Source organism: Patiria miniata, unplaced genomic scaffold, assembly GCF_015706575.1.
Source record: "Patiria miniata isolate m_02_andy unplaced genomic scaffold, ASM1570657v1 HiC_scaffold_10, whole genome shotgun sequence".
NCBI lineage: Eukaryota > Metazoa > Echinodermata > Asteroidea > Valvatida > Asterinidae > Patiria > Patiria miniata.
Genome location: NW_024037048.1, coordinates 7926459 through 7947467, shown reverse-complemented (window position 1 = coordinate 7947467; position 21009 = coordinate 7926459). Strand labels below are relative to the sequence as shown.

General features: G+C 40.4%; 2 protein-coding genes across 2 annotated transcripts; one reads left to right on the top strand and one right to left on the bottom strand.

Annotated features, from left to right (window-relative positions):
* Nucleotides 1-4855: 4855 nt before the first annotated feature.
* On the bottom strand, nucleotides 4856-13213 carry LOC119740500. Its single transcript, XM_038215824.1, has 6 exons — nucleotides 12994-13213; nucleotides 10099-10209; nucleotides 9152-9266; nucleotides 7976-8088; nucleotides 5729-5962; nucleotides 4856-5065 (listed from the first exon to the last, which is right to left on the bottom strand). The coding sequence occupies exons 1-6, from the start codon at nucleotides 13211-13213 to the stop codon at nucleotides 4974-4976; spliced, it is 885 nt and encodes a 294-aa protein (XP_038071752.1). The 3' UTR covers nucleotides 4856-4973.
* A 4400-nt stretch (nucleotides 13214-17613) lies between these two features.
* On the top strand, nucleotides 17614-20517 carry LOC119733784. The gene is made up of 3 exons (XM_038207152.1): nucleotides 17614-17930; nucleotides 19015-19472; nucleotides 20132-20517. Exons 1-3 carry the CDS (start codon nucleotides 17768-17770, stop codon nucleotides 20387-20389), a joined length of 879 nt encoding a protein of 292 aa, XP_038063080.1. The 5' UTR covers nucleotides 17614-17767; the 3' UTR covers nucleotides 20390-20517.
* Nucleotides 20518-21009: the final 492 nt, after the last annotated feature.

The window sequence follows — 21009 nt, the reverse complement described above, 5'->3', positions numbered from 1 at the left end:
TCAGAAATCAAATTCGTCTAATTGATTTATATGAGACGAATTTGATCTCTGAATGCTGCCATTCGGCAACAGCTTGGACGAATTTGATCTGTAATGACGAATTGTCTCGACCCGGTGACTAAAGTGGGTGACCAAACTTTGAAATTGAACGGTTAATGACTAAGTTGTTTTTGTAAAAGCGCGTGAAATTTTTCGTGGACGAAATTAAACGATAAAGTTGGTGAATTTGAGTGAAAAATCTTTTAAAACAGCCGGGAAAACCTAAAATAAAAATATACAAAAAAATATTAAGATAAAAACGTTTGTGCAAAAATCAAGCAAAGAAGTGTCGAGGAACAACATTTTGATGCTCGAAAACTGCCCTTTTTAGGTGCTATATAGGCATACAGGATTTGCTTTTCGTGCATTTTGTTCGTTTTCAAAAATAACATCACTCAAAACTCACAGAAGACTGACTGTTCAAAACATGTGTAAGTTTAGCTCCGTACGTTTTTTTGCAGGAAAAAAACAACGAGTGAAAACAATGCACAACATTTAGATTACGAAACACGATTTCGTCGATGAAAAACTTTATTCCAAAATCAGTCATTTGATTGATCGTTTGAAATCAACTATATTTCTATATTTCTTCCAAGTAAGATTTTCAATATCCAAGTAAGAGTTTTTAAAAACAATCCGGTAGGTAGCTTTTTGGATAATTGCAAATTATCATATTTGCCATTAAATCGATTAGGAAACTAAAAACACAATTTGGCCATTCAATATATAGTTTATTACATCTGAATCTTAAGGAGCTTTCGCCTTAAATACCCCTTTTGGCACTTAAACACTTTACCACAAAAGCAAAAAAGTAGGGCGCCACGTAATGGCTGAGTTCCAGTGAATTCACAAAATGTTTACCCATGCCTATCCCAGTGGTGACCGCTCTATATATACAGACACACGCATGAATGTTTTACTATACTCATGAGGACCCGATCCTTTCCTTCTTTTGCTCCCTTTTGTTTGTACTCCCCATAACACAATTCTCCCGAGGACCTGGGCCCAGGTCCTCGGGCCCATTGAAATCGCCCACACCCCATTGTTCCAAGTCCTCGGTCTGAATGGATAACCAACAGACCTGTTGCGACACCCCGCACATAAGATTGCCCGTTTAGACAAGTGCGTTGAGGCCATACACTTGTAGAGGTGTCTGAACGTAGGGGTGCCGAAACATAGGTTTAGCAGTCGCAACATATAGGGGTGTCGGAACATAGAGTTGTCGGAACATAGGTTGAGCAATTGGAACATAGGTGTGTCGAGACATAGGTGTGTTGGAGACATAGGTGTGTTACCATTCCAGCAATACAAAATCATTGCTCTTTGATGCGCCCCAACGCATAAGGTTTACATACAAATTGTAATTGTAACTAAGCATTAAAACTGTCATCTTGATAAAAAGGCACTTTATAATACAATTCCGACAATCTAAGCAAAGCCGTCTCTATAGTAAGAAAACAAGCTGTTACATATAAGCCATTTTTAAAGACGAAATGACCGTGCTCTTCAAAAAGAATTCTCCTCAATTTTGCAACTTATGAGGCTACGTTTTATTTAATTGAAAAAGCCACTTTTGGGCGTTCGCAACCCTCTCAAAAGAGGCTTAAAGTTTTAGTTGTTTTTTTTGCGCACAAACTATCTCCGTCCTGAATGTAGACTGGTTCTCCGTCCTTTCAGCATAAAATGCATAGGGGGCGGGAACATGTCTACCCATCAACGACTGAATTATTTTCGGGTTGCGAAATAATTCGAAACTCGTACCGTATATGCATATTTTGCCATTTGCCATGAATTTAAAAAAAAATCAAGCTAAAAACTAGGCACGATATTAACACCCCAAACCATTGCCTGTAATCGCATATTATTACGCATGCATGCTGCTTTCGAGGTTTTGAGAGCTAATTCAGTTTGTATAGCGTTAAGACCAAGTGCTACATTACAATATCTATTTATCTTCACTGCATATATACAAGCAAACATTATGTCTTATACTACTATACGTGAAAAGGTACCATTAAGGAGACACGTTATCGTAATTTCTTCCCACAATGGGAAACATCGGTCATTAGGGAGACATATTCATGTCTCCCTAATGTCGCAGCCCCCCTTTAGAGGCACAATTTTATTGTCGCATTTACTATAATTATAATAATTACTAGTAATGGTTCATTTGGGAGACATCCTAAAGTCTTGCACACACTTTTTTTGTCCTAAATGTAATGACCCCTTACCCCAAGTTTACTTTATCCTACCACCACGAGTGTTTGGAATATTTATGTTTTGGACCTCGAGCGAGCCTTTTTGCGACAGTTTTCTAAAACTTTGCCTCTATCCCTTCGTTCACAAGTACCCCCTCACCGGCAAAGAAAGTACAGTTGGGGGTGACTGACCGACGCCATCTTGCCTGACTGCAAGTTTGCCGCGACGCGCGGCCGTACCACTGCGTGAACATAGTACAAATCCTAGGTAAAAGGGCGCCCTCTCTGTTCACGCACGGAGCCCATATGGGGCTGTGACATTAGGGTGACACTATAATGTCTCCCTAATGCCCGGTGTCTCCCTAATGTATCATTAATGACGACAAAATGTCTCCTTAATGGGTCACTTAACAGGTGTTAATATATATACATTTATATTATTTTTTATATATATATAGATATTTTATATATTATATATATGATTGTTATAATTGTGTTAGCAATAATGATAAACATAAGGCCAAAAACGTGTAATCTTATGATTTCAACAAAACTTAGGCCCACATAATAATTCAAAGATGCAAGTAATAAAGGTAATTTCATATGCCATTGTACTCATTATATTACAAATCATGAGAAATTGTTCAAACGATTGAATTTACGTCGAGATGATGTAAATCAATAATAATAGGGTTTTGCCCCTCACCGACGTATAAACACTGTATACTTAGTGTGTTACCTCCCGAGTGTAAGTTACTGGAGTTGGACTCGAACCCACGACCTCCTGCTTTTAAGTGCAGACGTCTTACAACTCGACCACTGAGCTTGCGGATCGGTTGGCCGGTTTGAATCTGAGGTATATGTAGCTGCGGGTACTGCAATTTAACTCGTCATACTGTATTGTCGTGACATGTGAGGCAAAAAGCTAGCATGTCATTTTAAACAAGACTTACACAATAATTCAGCGAAGGGAATAATGGCAATTCTTGATGACGATTTGAAAATCAATTTTGTTGGATATAAGCCCTATTCGTTTTTAAATATATTTGTTTGTACTTTGCTAGAAATACAACAAATTACACTAAAAAAAATAACAAATCAGCATTATTGAGGGCCAATAATGGGCGTCATCATCGTTTTTTATCCGGGAGGGGGGCAAAGCAAATGTTCCCCTAAATTCCTTAACTTTTCCATTGTATTCTCAATCTTTACTTTTCCCGAGCGTGAGCAGGGGAGCATTTTCCCTCCCCCTCGTCAAATTAACAGCAATATGGCTTCGCACTTTTTTCCCCCTTCCCCCCCCCCCAGGGGGGGGGGGGCAAGTTCCCCCTTGCCCCCCCCCCCTCTCCTAGCGACGCCCATGGGGCCAAACCTTAACTTTATTTAAGCATAACCATGATTTACCACTGTTGGTAATTGCCCGTTAATCGATTGAGCCTTATATTCACTCAAAAAAATAGTTGCTCAATATTGGGTAAAATTACTACCTTTTCGAGAGTAAAAAGGGAACATGGTCGTCAACTTGTGTAGTTTTTTACACAACAGCTAAAGTGTAAACAAGTACCAATTTCAGTGTAACTTTTACCCATAATTGTGTTACGTGTTTGCACAACAAAGCTGGGTAAAAAAGTTTACCCATGTGACGACCATGTTCCCTTTTTACTCAATTATTGGGTAAACTTTACCCAACCCTCCTTTTACCCAAGTGTTGTGTCAGTTTCTTACCCAGATATTGGGTTCTAATTTTTACCCTGCACTGTTGGGTTCTAAACTTACCAATCACTTGGGTTGTTTTAAAATTAGTTGTTGTGTACCTTTGCTATTGACCCTTGCGGTTTTATTCAATTTTGTACTGCGGCAATGTGAATTGCATTCTAGAGACAGCAATCGCGAGGGATTTCAATAACTGAGTCCTGGGTTGGAAAGTCAGTAAAATGACTAAGATGATATTTTTTAAATATGGTGCTGATGCATGAGGACTATTACGAGGAACGTGGGCTAAATGATGGGCAGGGGTGTAAGAATTTCCCTCAATCAACTCATTCAAAAACAATTCCCAAACATCGGTCACTTTACTGCGTGTTTCTAGATCGGAAAACACTCACTATACGGTACATGAAACGCATGCATCATGTTCATGCATGGAAACGTGGTTGGCAGAGCCGTGACCTCCAAGTTGCAAATAATGCCTAAATAATAAGCATGTCACTTCTCCAATCTCCCCGATATTAATCCTCATACATCAGCATCGCATTTGGAGGAAACAACACTGAATTCATTTCACTGACTAACCTGGAACAAAGAAATCACGTCTTCAAAATCAACAAATTGTTGAAGGTCTCACAAGCGGCGGCCATCTTGTACATGTACATGAGTGATACGCGTGCACAATATTGGGTAAATGTTGTCACGTGCGTCAGTTTACCCGCACCGTGGTAACATTTAACTAATGTTGTGGTAAATTCTACTCTTCGACGTGTACAATAAAAGAATTATTACACAGTGGTGGGGTAAATCCAGTTTCTTTAACACATCACTTGGGTAATAAGACTATGATTTTAACTTTTTGCATGTGCTGCTGGGACTCGTGGTCACCGTTGGGTATTATTTTACCCTTTAATGTGTAACACATTTGACACAAGTAGGAGGCACAAGCGAAATGTTCATTTTGCTCAATATTGAGCAGAAATGACACATTTTTTTTACACAACAGTTTTACGCAACATAACTTTACACTTATTCTTTACTAGGTACGCAAGTGAAGGAGTTGACACCATCGACGCAGTGGTACCCGATAGGGCATGTAACGGTAGCACACTCATCATCGTCTGTATCGGGAAAACAAAGCGGAATTCCTTTAAAACCATTGCTCATTTTTATAATATTCAGAAGAACCTGAAACGTTTGCCGTTTTGTGATACAATGTAAATGACTGGCGTGAAAACTGAATGAATGTATGGATATAAGGAATACTATGATGTACATTTTATCAAATTTTGAGCATAAGTGGACTGTAGGTTTTGGAAATAATGTGACGTAGTATGTGAACACCTGGCAGAATTGGGCAAATTGACATGGGTAATTTGCATTTGGAATTGTGTGACCCTTCTTATTCTTTATAAATTTCTATAAAAGTTTTAAACTGAAATGTCATAGACAAAATGCATTTTAAAAACATTTTTAGAGACGGATGTCGAAGTGTTGCTTTGTTCAAGTTTTGTTATGAAATGACGTGGCGTTTGCAATAACGCAAATCGATTTCTTGCCAAAAAAGTACCTTATTTTGAAAGTACCTTATTTATAAATTATATATTTGAATAAATATTAACATGAGTAAAATGACACTGTGGGCAAACGAATAAATAAAAACGTGTCTGATGATCCAAAATCGCTTCCTAAACTATTGTAATTATGTGTGTTTTTTACGGATCCGTACCTGGTGGGACTGCTTATACGGTCGCAGGATATCGAGATCAGCGATTGGTACATACCTCTGAAGTACAAACGCAGACTGTTTGACGGTATTGGCTCTTGGCAGTCGATGTCATACAGCAGATCCACACCATACACGTTTTCTGAACCGGGGGTGTGACCGTCGAAGCACATGCCGTGGCCGAGACTCAGTGACGTGTAACAGTCACAATTGTCGTCGTCAATCTGGAGAGACTTGACTCCGTGCTCCTCGCGATAGTGGAAACTGTCTTGTCTTTTTATAGGTGCCAGTCCTGAAAAGTTGAAGCCCCAACAATAATAAGCTCCCGTTATTTGTCTTCCTATTTTAGACGTATAGGCATATCATAGAAAGAGTTCAACATAAAGTTAAATAGACATAACTAAAAATGTTTCAATATTTGTTGAGTATTCACGAAGCGACCCCTAAGCTGGCGTCACCAATTTCTCTCGGATTTGAGTGCAAAGGCTGTCTACCACACTACAAAGTAATTTTATGGACATAAACTGACTCTTTTTATGCAAGTGGGGCGGTGTGAGGAGTCTAGCTAGGAGCAAACCTCTGTGTACTTCCCTGGCATGGCCAATCTCGTCTCTAGGGCTTACTTTATTTACAACCTCCTTTCCAATATAGTAAGCCATGTGATGGGATTTTGCTTCTTGTCCTGATTCGATAGCGCAATTGGTAGGTAATGAATAATAAATGGTGTACTTGGTGTTGATATTTCCAACGTGTATTACGTGTTTTCACGTTCATTGCTTATATTAATATGAAATTGTGACTCTGCATATTGGCTGGATAACATTTCAACTTGTGGATATGCAAATGAGCCAATACCAGGTTGAGAGATCAGGAAGACAGTGGTGGGAGCGTACTGCGCATGACAGCCTGAACGAATTTGGTGCGTGGCGATGGCACTTACGGCGTGGCTAGTTTTACTTCCCTGACGTATTGGAACACTGACCGATGGAACAAGTGAGTAAATCATGTATTTCTAAATACCGGTACACGTATTTTATAAAGGTGTATAACGCAATGCGTCTTTGAAGTGGTTCGCCGCATCGGTCATAGTCTGGTTCCCTGTCCCCATTGTCATTTGGACTTCAAATATGGGGACAGGTAGCTAGCGGTGAATCTGGCATTCAACGGCAGGAGGCATATCCCTTTCGATGTGTGCAAATTGTATGCATAGGTCTGAATAGCCTTGTTCCAGGCGGTCTCTCGGCTTTTTGTCGAAGGGAGATAATCGGGCCCTGCACCCACAATCAATGCAGCTACGTGCGTGCACCACCGACCCTTGTCCGTACGAACGGTTCGGTACTAACACAACCAGCAAGCACACACACGTGAGTACGGACTGTACGCATGGTGTAATAAGGCAGTAAATGTAGGCCTACTGTGTTCTGCGTGTGGGTGTACGTACGTCGTCCGTACGTGTGGGGGATATACGCGCCGCGTGGCCTGTCGTTACGCGGACTAGCTCATGCATGTACTGTGTGTGCATGGCTGTTGTACGAGTACGTGTGTGTACGTGCGTACGTACAAGCATAGCCTTGCTGTATGGTACAAGTGACTTTCTCACTAGCAGCGTACGGGCATCGATATGTGCACGCAATTATGCCTTGCCAAGTTGATTAGGGATTTTCTTATCGGCGATTTCTTTTATCGGCGAATCGATCAGCCCAACGCCTTGGTCAAGGCTAAGGTCTGAAGCCCGCATCGTGATTTTATATAAATCACGACGGTAATGGTTGCGCGCAACCAGCCTATTGCAAAATGGGAATAAGCCGCGCCACAAAATGTGCAATTTCCGAGGTGATGAGCCTCGATTTTTGCTGGTATCTCTGGCAGATTCAATAAGGAGAGGGACATCATTCTGTTCAGTATTTAAAACCTATATGTTGATATGCTTGAAAGTTGCCTTTGTGAAAACACCGACGATTTTGCATACTTTATGTGGTAAGAAAAAAGTGAGTTTTGATAATCTGTGTTCAATCACCGTCCATGCACAACGCTACAGCGATTCAAAAATAAACAAACAAGAAAAAAATAACGGCATTTGTCACCAAATTCTGAGCGATAACAGTGAAGCACCGTCCCATATTTTCCAGCCTTATTTATTCTTGTCTGAGAAATCTCAACCACCAAATTAATGTTCATTTAAATTGCCCGTGCAAAATGTAGGAATATGATAAATATTATGTTGGATGAGACATTGTGCACGTGTCGAAAGGTCACTATTGGATACGATCCTACGTGACGTCACACCTCTACAACGTTTACTTACCAGCCACAGTAACCGGACTCCATTCGTTTCCATCTGTGACCTTGGTTTCCTGGTGATCGTGGAATGCCTGCCACACAGCGTGTGCTACGTCATTACTAGGATTGAACGTCCACCTTGTGGAAAATAAAGTCATACATCGCACTGAATATATCACAGACGTAAAGTTTGCAAATGTAGCACATTACCATTATCATTTTTGACATTCGACAGACACAGTCGGAGTGCGCTATAGTATTTGGCTTGGGAAAATTTCGATAAGGTTGCAGGCCATAAATAGGCCCGAAATTGGCTATGCCAGCCAAATTACGATTATAGCATGCCTTCAAAGTGTTCCGCTATTGGAGCATTTTCCCTCGATTCAGACAAAAGCTTCGACATTGGTTTTCTAAGTATATTAACTTTAATTTTTCTTAGGTAACTCAAATGCAATTAGGTACGTATACCCATTTAAGGATTAAATATTGAGATTTGTTTTGTTTTTTACTGGGTTTTTTTTGCATACAGGGTGGTTCAAAAAAAGGACACCCACTTTTGACAGCATTTTTCACCTACTTAATGAACTTATTTTAAATATGTTTTCACATAGTAGTAAAGTATAGACCTTTAACCATGCATGGTGAAAAAAGCTTAGTTAAAGTCGCAACGATAGTGATTTTATGCTAATTTGAATATAAGTCACCAAAATCAGTCTTGTCCACGGGTATTCTATGTAAATTGGACGTTTTCGTAGTTCATAAAAATTAATAAACCCTCCCACCAAAATACATTTTGCCCTGGTAACTTTGATTGAAGCTGTCCAATTATTCGTGTCAGTGTTAAGATCATCTACTCAATGAGATGTCGGCTTAAGTTCATTGTTGCATAACATTACATAACATAACAATCAAATGTCGTGCCCTTTCAAATAAAGCTCCGATAGCTGAGCTCAGTCAAGCGAAGGGAATGTATACCGCCGTGGACAAACAGGTTTCGCACATGAAATGTTCAAATTAGCATAGCTCAACGACAAAAAGTGCAAATGCAACGATTTTTTCGTCACATTTGCTTAAAGGCCAGTGCTTTATTAGCTACTTATCGACAGTTAAAAATAATTTTTAAAATAGGTGAAAATTGCTGTCAAATGTGGGTGTCCTTTTTTTAACCACCCTGTATAAATGTTGCGTTGTTGAACCTTACCTGTACACGTTCCCAGCTGAATCTATGCCCAGCATCTCTGACGAGGATTCCTGCAGTTCTCCAGGCAGCCGACTGAAACAATAGGGGGCGCTAGACTCACAGTCGCCATATTCATCTTTAATTAAAAAAAAAATGTGACAGTAAAACGTAGAAAGAGGGTGTAACCGAAGCACAAGGTCAAATGTGGTTCAACTTGTTCTGAAATGTGATTCGAGTTGTTCAAATAAGCGATATGTTCTGTGACTTAAAATAACGACTTTGCGCATACGCACGCGGCCATTAAAACCTGGACATGACATGGGCAAGGACATGGACTTGCAACGACCTGGATTTGGACATAGACATACCGGAGTCTTATATAGCGCATTATTTAGGAACAAATAGGCACTCAAGGCGCTGGCGATTGTGTGTATTTTTTAAGACAGGTAAATGCAGTTTTAATAAGAGAAATATCACGGAGACCCATTATGAACATGGACATGGACAGGAACATGGACATAACGTGGTATGGACCTGGACATCGATGGACAGCAACAGTGGATATGCACATATGGGCATGCATGAGCATGGACATGGGCGCATGGTCTAGCCAGACGGAATTGTGGTATGGACATGGGAATGGACATAGGCATAGACATGGACACAGACATATGGGCATGCAAGGGTACGGGTATGGACATGGACATGGACATGGACATGGACATAGACATAGGCATGGGAGTGGGAGAGGACAGCGACTTGGACATGTGCATGGAGATGGACATGAAGATGGACATGACAATGGACATGGTCAAGGAGATGGATAATGACATGGATAAAGGTAATTCATGGTCATGGACATGGACATAGACATAAATATGGATATGGACATGAACATGAAAATGGACATGGGCATTAACACAGACATGTAGGCTACATTGGCATATGGATATGTAACAGAAGTTTACCTTGCAATACATCATTGACAACGTCTTTACCCGGCCAAACGGTACCAGTCCACCACCAGAACAATCTCCAACGTGCTCCATGCTCGTTGATCACAGGGTAATCCGAAGATGCTATCGACATAAATATTGTTTTTCAGTGAAAAGTTCTTTTACAGATTTCAAACGTAGTTCCAAACTCTCAATTGTACCCATACACTCGGTTTCATGTTTATTGTCTGTGCCACGTTCAGACACAGTATGAAAGCTTTTTATCAAGTGTAAATTGTAGAAAATGACTTACGGATGTTAAGTCTAAAGACAGGACAGTTACACACTTCACTCTCTTGTTTTTCAAAACGTGTCCCAGAAAAAGGACTCATATCCGTGAAGATATAAACCTCACTTCTTTACCATATATTCTTTTTTGGCACTAAAGAGTTTTTGTGCTATGCAAAAAATTGTATACTTGTCTACAGACTAGACATTACAGACAAAAAGTAGGTGCAAGAAAGTGTTCCAAAACTCGACACATCTGTTTACAACATCATCGGACGGCAAACGCCTTTAAGTATGAAAAAAGGACACCATAATTTGTGTGCAATCTAAAAAGAAGAAATATGCTGGTCAGATATGACACGTAATCTGGGTTCCTTTTGGTTAGTCCTTTTTAGGGTCTTAATGACATTTTCCGGATGAAAAAAATGATGACACTGCTTTTGATCATTTTCCGGATCATTTAACAGGGAAACCTTGGAACTTTTTCCAACCAGAAGTGCCTGGAAAGAGTTAGGCAAAATGGAACCCGGGATCCGATGTCATGACACTTGGAACATCACGATAACGTCAACATGGGTCAAGTGACATTATCTTAATTGCGCATGATTTAAAGTTGTACACCTTCAAAGCAAATTGGATTGACCGTTCGACAATACATAGTCAGGTATGTGTTATAGGTGAACATTGAAATTACGTCATGAGGAGGTCAACAGGTGAATTTTCATTCCACAATGTTGTAAAAAGGAACGTCAAATTAAAAAAAATACTTTGAAATAAAGCTTTACAATGGAATAGAGTAGTTTTTGTTTTTTGTACAGTTGTAGACATTGTCTCAAGTAATAGTCTGATTCTCAAGCACAGAGCCATTTGACCTTTACTTCTGGTGTTACCGGAAGTGCAATGAGAATTGAATATAACTTGAAAACGGGAATATTTTACAATAGTTATATCAATTATGCAAATAATCTATGTGGAATGTCAAACACAAAGTTGGCAAAATGATGTCATTAGCCGAGAAGGCTCCCTCTCGCGGCACGCCAAAGATAGTTAAAACTGTTGAATTTAAAATCATTCCTCACAATTTTACCAAATTGCCTCTACTTATTCTTGTATAGTACAGCACATAAGTGATGGGATTGTGCCTATTATACAAGCATGGCATTTGGCACACATTCAGAGTATATCATAAGAAGTATAGTTGGCTATAGAGCCATCGCAGATTTGTCCTTTAAAAAAAAAATAGCTAGAAAAAAAAGCAATGCAGCCATTTTGAAAATATTGAAAATTGCTTGTTATTCTACCTATATTTTTCCTTATACTTATATTCACGAATAAAAATTGGGCAATGTCCCACGATCATGGGCGTCGAGAGGTGGGGGGGGGGGGGCAAGGCAGGGCAATTCTCCCCCCCCCCCCTGAAAAAGCCACACACACAAAACAGAAGAAAAAAAGAGGCTTTGTGGTTTGAATTTTATGGGTTGGGGGGCAAATTTGTCCCTGCCCCCCTCTAAAACTGATAAATCGAGAATTTGTTGAGAAACACTGGAATTCTTTTGGCAAAAATATGCCCCCTCCTAGAAAATTCCTGGCGACACCCATGCCTATAGATATAGTTGTCTGCCCGATCACCCAGCGTTTGTTACCGAACAGGGTCCCCCCCCCCCAAAAAAAAGGCAAAAACATTTGCCTTTAGAAAAAGGGATCGATGAATTTTCAGATTCAAGCTGAGAGCTTTTGCTTTCACACACTGTAAACATTTTATATATACATGAGAGTAGGCCTACATGTATTTAATTCAAAACAATGTGATACAAACTCCTACTAAAATTGCAATTAACCTATCGCGGTAGAGTCGCGTCAACGCAGTTTGTGAAGTATTATCCAATTACATGATATACAAATGGACGAGGAACGCGCAAAATCCCAAACAAAACTTAATGTACAAACAGTCCATATGGTTGTGTAAGGGGCGGTAGGTCAATTGCAATGAGCACTGGATATTACCACATTTTGATGAGAAATCCCAAATTTATGGAATGACCCGCATTTGAACATTTCGTCTCAAAATGTTTCTATAGAGTTGGGTTTTTTTATCAAATGATGTTTCGGCCAACTAGTATTCCTCCCGGGTGGACTGCCATTCTATTTATTTTCTCGTGATATGTCTTAAATATATAATACGCTTCATTAGAATGCCCCGAATTACTATTTTCGAACCAACCAGGACTAGCTGCAGATGTGTGAGTGAGCAACCACGAGGTCGCAGGTTCGAATCCAAAGCAAGCAAGCTTGCGATAAGCTTTTCGTGCAAGTTCTCTGGAAGCACTGTCAGTGTATAGAGCTTATAAAGATACGTAGGTGCGGGTCAAAACCAACAGTTATTTTGTTTTTACACAGCTTGAAATTTAATATAGTCTTTCTTGGCAAATGATGCTCAAATTCAATTCATCCATGACCCTTTTTGCAAATCAGTGCTTAATTACAATTGTAGACGTTGGGATAATATTGGCTACTCAAAATTGACCTTTTTGCAATTTTAAACATACGAGGTATATTCTTCTGGAGACTTACCAGTGCAGTTTAGAAATTGCATATTAAAATATATGATGAAAATATAATGTTATTCCTCGAGTAGCTTACCGGTACCAGTCTGGGTGCAGTTCAGAAATGTTCCGATCTCCATTGGATCGCTGCTTCGCAAGAAGGTGTCATAGTAGGTCACATTGAAGGGTCTGCTGGGTGCTCGGGTGTTGAGTGAACCCACGTGTACCTCCTTGCACTGACAGGGGTTCTTTACAGGGATCACCCAGCGGTACCTACCGCTGAAGGGGTCCGGCTCCTGGCCCATGTAGCAGGACATCGCTATGCCAAAACAGAGAGTACGAGATACATTCTTATTGGACCTGATGGTTTGTTGAAACCATGATTTTCAAGACAACTTTCACAGCGGGAAAATCAAATGCACGGAGTTGGCCTATGGGGGATTGGGTTGGTAAAAGACGACACCCTTATTTTCCACGCCACATACAATTTTTTAGTCACACAAAATAATACACTTCATCATTGCATTGTGCAGCAAAGTTTCTCAGTTATCGGTTTTGCATTTACGTTTTCTATGTTCGTTTCCAAAACAAACAGTTTCGAGTAACATGAAACATACTACCCGCATCGTGGCCGCATGCATTCGATCATACAGGTCCATTCTGTAGAATCCTTTAAAAAATAACACCGGTATATAATTCAGTAAAGAAATTTTAACTGCTTCAGTTTTCTCTGGCGTCGAGGACATCATATAGTTGTTTAAAAATTACTATGCACTAGAAAACAACAGTTATTATTACAGTAATAATGTGTTATGTTGTTACGCATTTTTGACGATTCGGTTGGTCCTTTAAAAAAAAAATGATATCGCAGGTTCCGCATAAATCCACTTTAATTTCCTCGTCAGCAACCTATTAAATTAAACCGTGTTTTCCCATTTTTTCCGCAAACTCATTAAACGTTTGAAAATAGTGCTACTTTGTCAGAATGTTTCTTGTTTTCTTCCGGTAATCTATACATCTTTACAATATTATCTCAAGTTGGAGTTTACATCCCCGTTTAGAGAGATGATATTAAGTGTCGCGGAATGAATCATTCGTTATGCGTTACAACGCGTGATTGACCTCTCATTCTTACCTGTTGTTCCATGCAAAAGCTGGGCAGTATACACCAATAACACCAAACCTCCATATTGTAAGGTCCGCATTTTGGTGTATTCTTGATACACGGAGCGGACTCGATCTAATACGTTTTGATCTAGAACTCTGGCCCTAGTCACTCTTGCCGTCTCCACTGTCGATTTGGCACTAGTGGCTTGGTTCAAACTAGTCTTTGCCCAAGACGCTAGTCATCGATAGTGGACGGTGCACTGTGCGCCCTCTAATGGCACAACAATAAGACCAGGCCTACTCGCACTAACGTCTTGGCCATTTCGTTACTGCGGTTTACCTTTTTGTTTATTTTCTCCCGAGGCTTTCCTGCTGAACCAATCAGCGATCGAGAAATAATCAATGGCTCGCCCGATCCGACAGTTGTAAACATACGGGCTATAACTATACGTGTGGTGACCCCAGCATCGTTTCGCCTTCCTAGGGAACCAATCAGCAGTCGAGGAATGTTCAATGCCCCTCCCCAAGACGCTTGTAAACATTCGAGACGCAGTGATACCCCGCCCAAGGGCGCGACTTCTGCGGCAAATGGGAACTGCCGTTTTATTCGAATTTAAGACGGTCCTATACATAAAATGACCACGCCCCCAGTGCTACAAAATGACCAACACGTTAGTGAGAGAACGTAAAAAAATCAGTCAGGCAAGGGCGCTACAGAACATTGCAAAAAGAAAAAGAGGCGCGAAATCATATTGTTGTTAATTTAATGGGTGGGGGCAAATGTCCCTGCCCACCCTCGAAAACAGGATCAATCGTGAAAATATAGGGATTTGAGGGGGGGGGGGTGGAGCGGTGTGCTTTGCCCCCTCTATGAAACAATTCTGGCGACGCCCATGCCCCTTTGGCAAGGGTTGCAGCTTTAAAGTCTAACTGAATAAATACCACATACATCCACTTAATATCTTTTCTATGCAGGAAGCGCTTTGATGCACTGAATTGAGCTTGCAATTTTATAATACTGAAACAGTCGTTGCATAGCTGCAGCAGCACACGGTATTGTTACGGAGACCACACTATAGCTCTATGGTTCCGCCCGAGATACCACGAAAGTGCCGGGGTCAATATGGAAGCCTTCGCTTGCATTGTTCAACCGTTACCATGGTAATCACTGCTGTCAAAAAAAGGTAACAGTTTTGAGCAGCAATGTTCGTGGGCCACAAGAATTTTATAATGTCTTTATCTAAAGGAATATAGGATCATTTGCATTTAATCCCAAAAGCAACCAGACCGAATTATTATCACAAAAAAACTTACTTTGATTAGGCCTAAAGATCGTACGGTTACTAAAACACCGTGAAGTTATTCCGTCTAGCTTGCTGCCATTAAGAAGAACCATGCATAATGGTGATTTCCAACGATCATTGACTGATTTTCGACAGGTTTGAATAATTTCCTTCATTTGATTGGTGGAACGTTAATCAACTGTCATTGATTATTATTCGTCCAAACGCACGGCGCAGCCGCAACGCAAAAATAGAGCTGAAGTTATATTCCATGGTAAACTTCCATTGCACGGTACCCGGTCACACTATTGACGAAATCGTATTTCGTAATGATACGGTTGCTCATGCTTTTTTTCACTATTTCCTGAAAAACTGCAATAGCCAATGACCTGAAACGTCAACAGGTTAAGTTTTGAACATTCTTCTTTGGATTTTGAGTGGTGCTATTATTGATAACGAACAAAAAGTAGGAACAGGGTGACCGTTTTACCCGATTTTCGGCTAACTGTGACAGATTCTTAGTTAAAAAACGAGTTTGACAGAAAATTTGACAGAATGAAAAAAAAATGGTACATTTGTTTAAAAAAAAAATTCAATCTTTTCAAACAAACCCTTGTCTGGTCTAGGCGCTGAGGTTCACTGGGAACCGGACTTCACGCCGCAACCGTGTTTTCCCTGAAATTTACGCTAAATTTCATAACATTTTTATGTGACTATAAATTGTTAATAATGCAATTTGAACCTTAAACAAGGCAATACTACAAATCTGCATGTGATTTTAAGGGTTTCTAGTGTATTTCGAGGAAATCTGGGGAATTTGGCAGATTTTTGATAAATCTGACAGATTTTTGAAGCGCATGTAGCAGAATTTTGCAATGACCTTACGGTAACCCTGAGTATATGAGACGAAAATTATCCTAAGACCGAAGTAATTACGTGCTGTCGTGACCTTTAGGCGATTGGAGCCTACATGCATCAAAAAGAGCTGAACTATGACAACCTGAATTATTAGCCATAAAGAGATATTGTGATATTCAAGGCGAAAGCTTCCATTGTTTATTACACGTTATGCTTGGTTAACTTACGCTAATGGTTCACCCATTATTATTATTATATTGCAATGACTATTAGCTGGGACGGTATACACCGCGCGCTATCAATATTGATATATAAATATTGATATTTAAGGATGCTTGGTGATAGTCTGGTTCCCAGACCAAAAGATTCTAACTATTCCTGATGAATATTAATTTAGACGGGGGAAATTGTCAGGTCAGGGAACCAGACTAGCTTGGTGACAACATCGTTCTTGCATCTATATTTATAAACTCTCAACCTCGAAACAAAAAAATCGACACTGGGAGGGTATTACTGACGTGTGTACATTATAACGCGTTTAGACATTTTAGGTGAATAATTACCCTCCTCAAAAACAACCCTGCCTTTTTTCATTTTGCTTAGAATCTTATTTTACTGCACTACTCCATGGTTGATGAATAACATTACAACATGTAGACCTTGAAAACCATGACGATTTTACGTCATGACGAATTGATTTCGTATACCCTGGACACCGCAAAAACAAACAATGATTTATTCTATGCCTTATTTCCCGACCCCCCCCCCCCCAAAAAAAACCCCTGTTTTATTTACTCTCGAACCCCCACTAACAAGGGCGTAAATCTGGGGGGGGGGGATATGATTAAATTCCTCTCCCTCCAACCTTTAGGCCGGGGAGGGGCCATGGATCATCCCCCTTAATTTTTGTAGTGAGAAAATATACACAGAAAAAATCAGGATTTTCTACTTTTCCAATGGCCCAATTATAACACAGAAAAAAGGAAACCAAACAGTACGAAAGCTTTAAATGCACTATCTTGAAGGTAAGCGCACCAGTTTGCTTAAGATGCACATTTGAATCATGAACAGCGCCCCTATTACTTCCTTATTTTCAATCGCCCATCTTTTATCACGGAAATTTTTTTTGCTGAACTAAAAAGTAAACATTTAATGATTGTTTTCTTAGCTATGCGTATGTTGTATGTATAATTATAAATAATGACATCAACAGATGTCAGCCTAGGAAATATGCTGCCCCCCTAAATCAGGGGCGTGAATGAAAAGGCAGGCCTGCTGTATAACGCGTGGTCGGCCGGTAAGCTAGATCAACACGCATACCTGAGCTGCTTTTTTTGATAATAGTGGGACTGGGAGGCAGTCTAATCGATTGTGAGAAACTTTCGGCCAATAGGACACAACCATTTCTGTCACGTCAACAATGAAGGTCATGTGACGCGCGCACGCGCGCGTGCAGTGGAGCCGGGCAACGTAAAACGTAAACAGACTTTTCAGAAACAAGAAAAACGTCAATGTTCACGGACTGCCTTCATAAAATTTGAGCGACAAATCATACTTTCGGAAGCGAAATTCCACTGATATTTGCAGCACAAGGTCTTCACTAGTCTAGACCGTGAGATAAACATGCCGCAGGACGTGAGTGGACGAATTCCTATGCCGACGCTGGACCCCAGCACGGGGGAAAAACTCAACGTGAGATTGAGAATGGTCGGCAAGCGAGGAACTAACATAAGTCAACGTGTTGCAGTCCTCGACCGCCCAACGAAACCCCAGCTGAAATTGGACGGTAAGCAAAAAATAGTTGTGGCGGTTTTTTTTCTCTTTAATCTTCCTTTAAAAGAAAACTGCAATACAAATAGATCAGAAATTCCCGCAGCACAAAAAGAGGTGTCCTAAACTACACAATTTAAATAGAACAAGCGGGGCACACTAGCAGCAGTGTTCCCTAACGTGGCGCACTCCGTGTCGCTCAACTTTCCTCATGCAGTAGTTGCCAAACCTCTTTGATGAAAAATGTCATGACACTCAACCTCTTTGATAAAAAAACTTCTATTCATAAATACTGGTAGGCCTACTAAGTTACTATTATATTATCTAAATAATCCTTGTTGATGAACCTTTGTGAAAAATTTCAGTGTCATGAAATTTAGTCCAAAATTCAAAGATAATAAATTCTGATAAATTATTATCTCCACTCACATACCGTTCTACAACTAAAGTACTAGGCCTAGTTCGTCAGAAAATTATGTACTTATTTTGGGCGCATTTTTATAAGGGTTTATTGTACACCAATTTTGTAGCGGCTACCCGAACTCAAGATTTATGAACGACGAACGTGAATATTTTGAGCTTGGTGAAATTTCAGTGTGAAATTTGAGGTAAAATTGTTGTTCGAGCAAAGCACTAGTCTAGAAGCGAAAGTCCAAAGTGCGCAACGTAGGGGCCGCGCCATGTTAGGGGCCGTGCCACGTTAGATTACATCAACAATAATTTCGTGAGAAAAACCTTTGTCGCTATATAATAATAGGCACACTATTATGCGAAAGGCCCAAGGCCTTGAAATTAGATTTAACTTTTGAAGTCAGATTTATCTTATGAACATGATTTATGAAAAAAGTACATTTCAAAAGAAAAAGTTATTTTGATGAGTTGGCCTGCAAATGTGACTAAGTTTGCAAAGCCTTGGTTTATTCCAAGTTGAAGCATCGATTTTCGGCCGATTTTAAATAGCTTTCGTAAAATTCAATTTTTGAAAACACTCACACTTTGAAAATCCACGAAGTTTACTCTGACGTTATTTTGACTACAGCTCAAAATGTACTATTTGATTTAGCTATAAATAAGCATAATGTCTTTGCTCATGATTCTAGAAAACGTCCAGAGTTTCCTGCCATCGCTGAAACCGAAGGCCAAAGCCAAGGGGCTCATCGTCACATCCCGTACGCCTTCCCCAAGCACAGCCGTGCTAGTCCCACATCCACCGGCCATGCACACCCGCAGCAAGGGTATGGATGACGCCTCGAGCCATGCCGGCTACAACCTCCGCCTGCGTCGGGTCTCCGTGAGGGGCAAGCCGGAGAATCTGCCATCGATTTTCGAAACTGCCGACGAACCGTCTGGCCGTCACCCCTCCTTCAAAGCCAAGAAGGAGAGGCTGAAGTCTTCCAGGCACCGCGGGGCAGCAGCCAGAGAGAAGAAGACAAAGCAGAGAGGCCAGGCTGCCAACAAGCTGCCCGACATCAACGGTCACAACAAAGGGCAGAGGCCGACTGCACCAAAGATGGACGCCTGGGCTCCTGTCAGTGAACAATACCGTGAATTAACTAAGGTATACTGGCTTTTTCCGCATTTGAGAATCCACATGCAAAAAGTATGCATAAAAGCAGTTTAATGATAGAGGAGGCATTTATGCCCGACTAAATAGTCAGTTTCTAGGGTATAAATGGTCAAACATTATATTAATGCACCATTCCTCTGTTTGCTTTTGGTTAATTGGACTGATTTACTATTGGCAAAGTTCTGATATTCATGAACAGTGCAATGTGGACTGCTTGTCAGATTTTTTTAACAAATTTGAATTTGGAGAAATGGAAAAAGAAGAAGAATTGTTCTTATACCTTTACTTCTTCTTGAACCCCATTTGTAACTGATCTAATCTGGAGAAAATCACGTGCCGCTCATATGAAGTCCAATTCTAAGTCAGGTGACATGTAGAGAAGAACAACTGTCACAATTCATTCAACGCAATAGATTGTAACTTGACTTGAAACCCGATAACTTATGATTGACTTGTGATTTTATTGTCTTTCAACAACAAGGTCATCAACCACTTGAGGACGACAAGAGAACATGCAATCAACTGTTCAACTGTTGTGATTGTCAGCTATATTTGCACAACTTTCCACAACTCATTGCACAATTTATACATAAAGCAACATTTAACAAGCTGCAACTTTGGATAAAACATTTGCTTGTCTTTCATTGCAGATTGACAATGACTTACTGTGGTACGCTGACACTGCTGCCGATCACAACAAGGACCGTCTGGAGCTCCCTGCCATAAAGGGGGCGGAGACCATCCTCCCCCAGCAGCTCGTGCCGCAAACTTTCTCCGAAGAGAGACTCCCAGATATGCCGAGGATGACCTGCCGCCAAGAGCGTCATAACAGCAAAAGGTTCCACGCCCGCAGTCCCGGGCAACAGATAATGTGGGCAAGGAAATGCTTCGACGACAAACAGCACTGAAGTTCAGTATCTCTTCAAAAATTTTCATTTTACTTCCATTTGTGTCCAAACATAATCTCCACGTTTCTGGTGCTAATATCCATTCGATCATGTATACTAAGTAGCTATAGGCAAAATCCAGGTATCATATCAAAACTGGTCCCAATCATGAGCAATGTGATTTTTACAAAAAATAAAATCATCCTTCGAATCAGTCTTCAAAATGACACAGTTCGGTCCAAAAAAGATCAGAACTTATGAAATTTGAAATGGTGTATGTGAGGCATGTACGCCATAGCTGAAGGCCAGGCCCAGATACTTATCTGGTTTGCCATTGTCAGATTCCGTAGAACTGCACTGTGCAAGACAAGACCGCAATGCAAGATTCCATCAGAACATGAGCAGAATCAACAAAAGATATCAAACTCTGTCCAATGATTGGATATGACAGTTAGTACCTCATTTTTCTTTAAGACCCAGCCTGGTTACATACCAACAGAGATTCCTTGTTTTGCCTGTTTTATCATTACTAAATCTTTGACCACAATTTGGAGGTGTTGCATTTGTTGAAGACCAAGCATCATTCAAGAAATTGTTAACCTATGTTCAGGATCTGCCTGTTCAACCATTCTAGGATACTG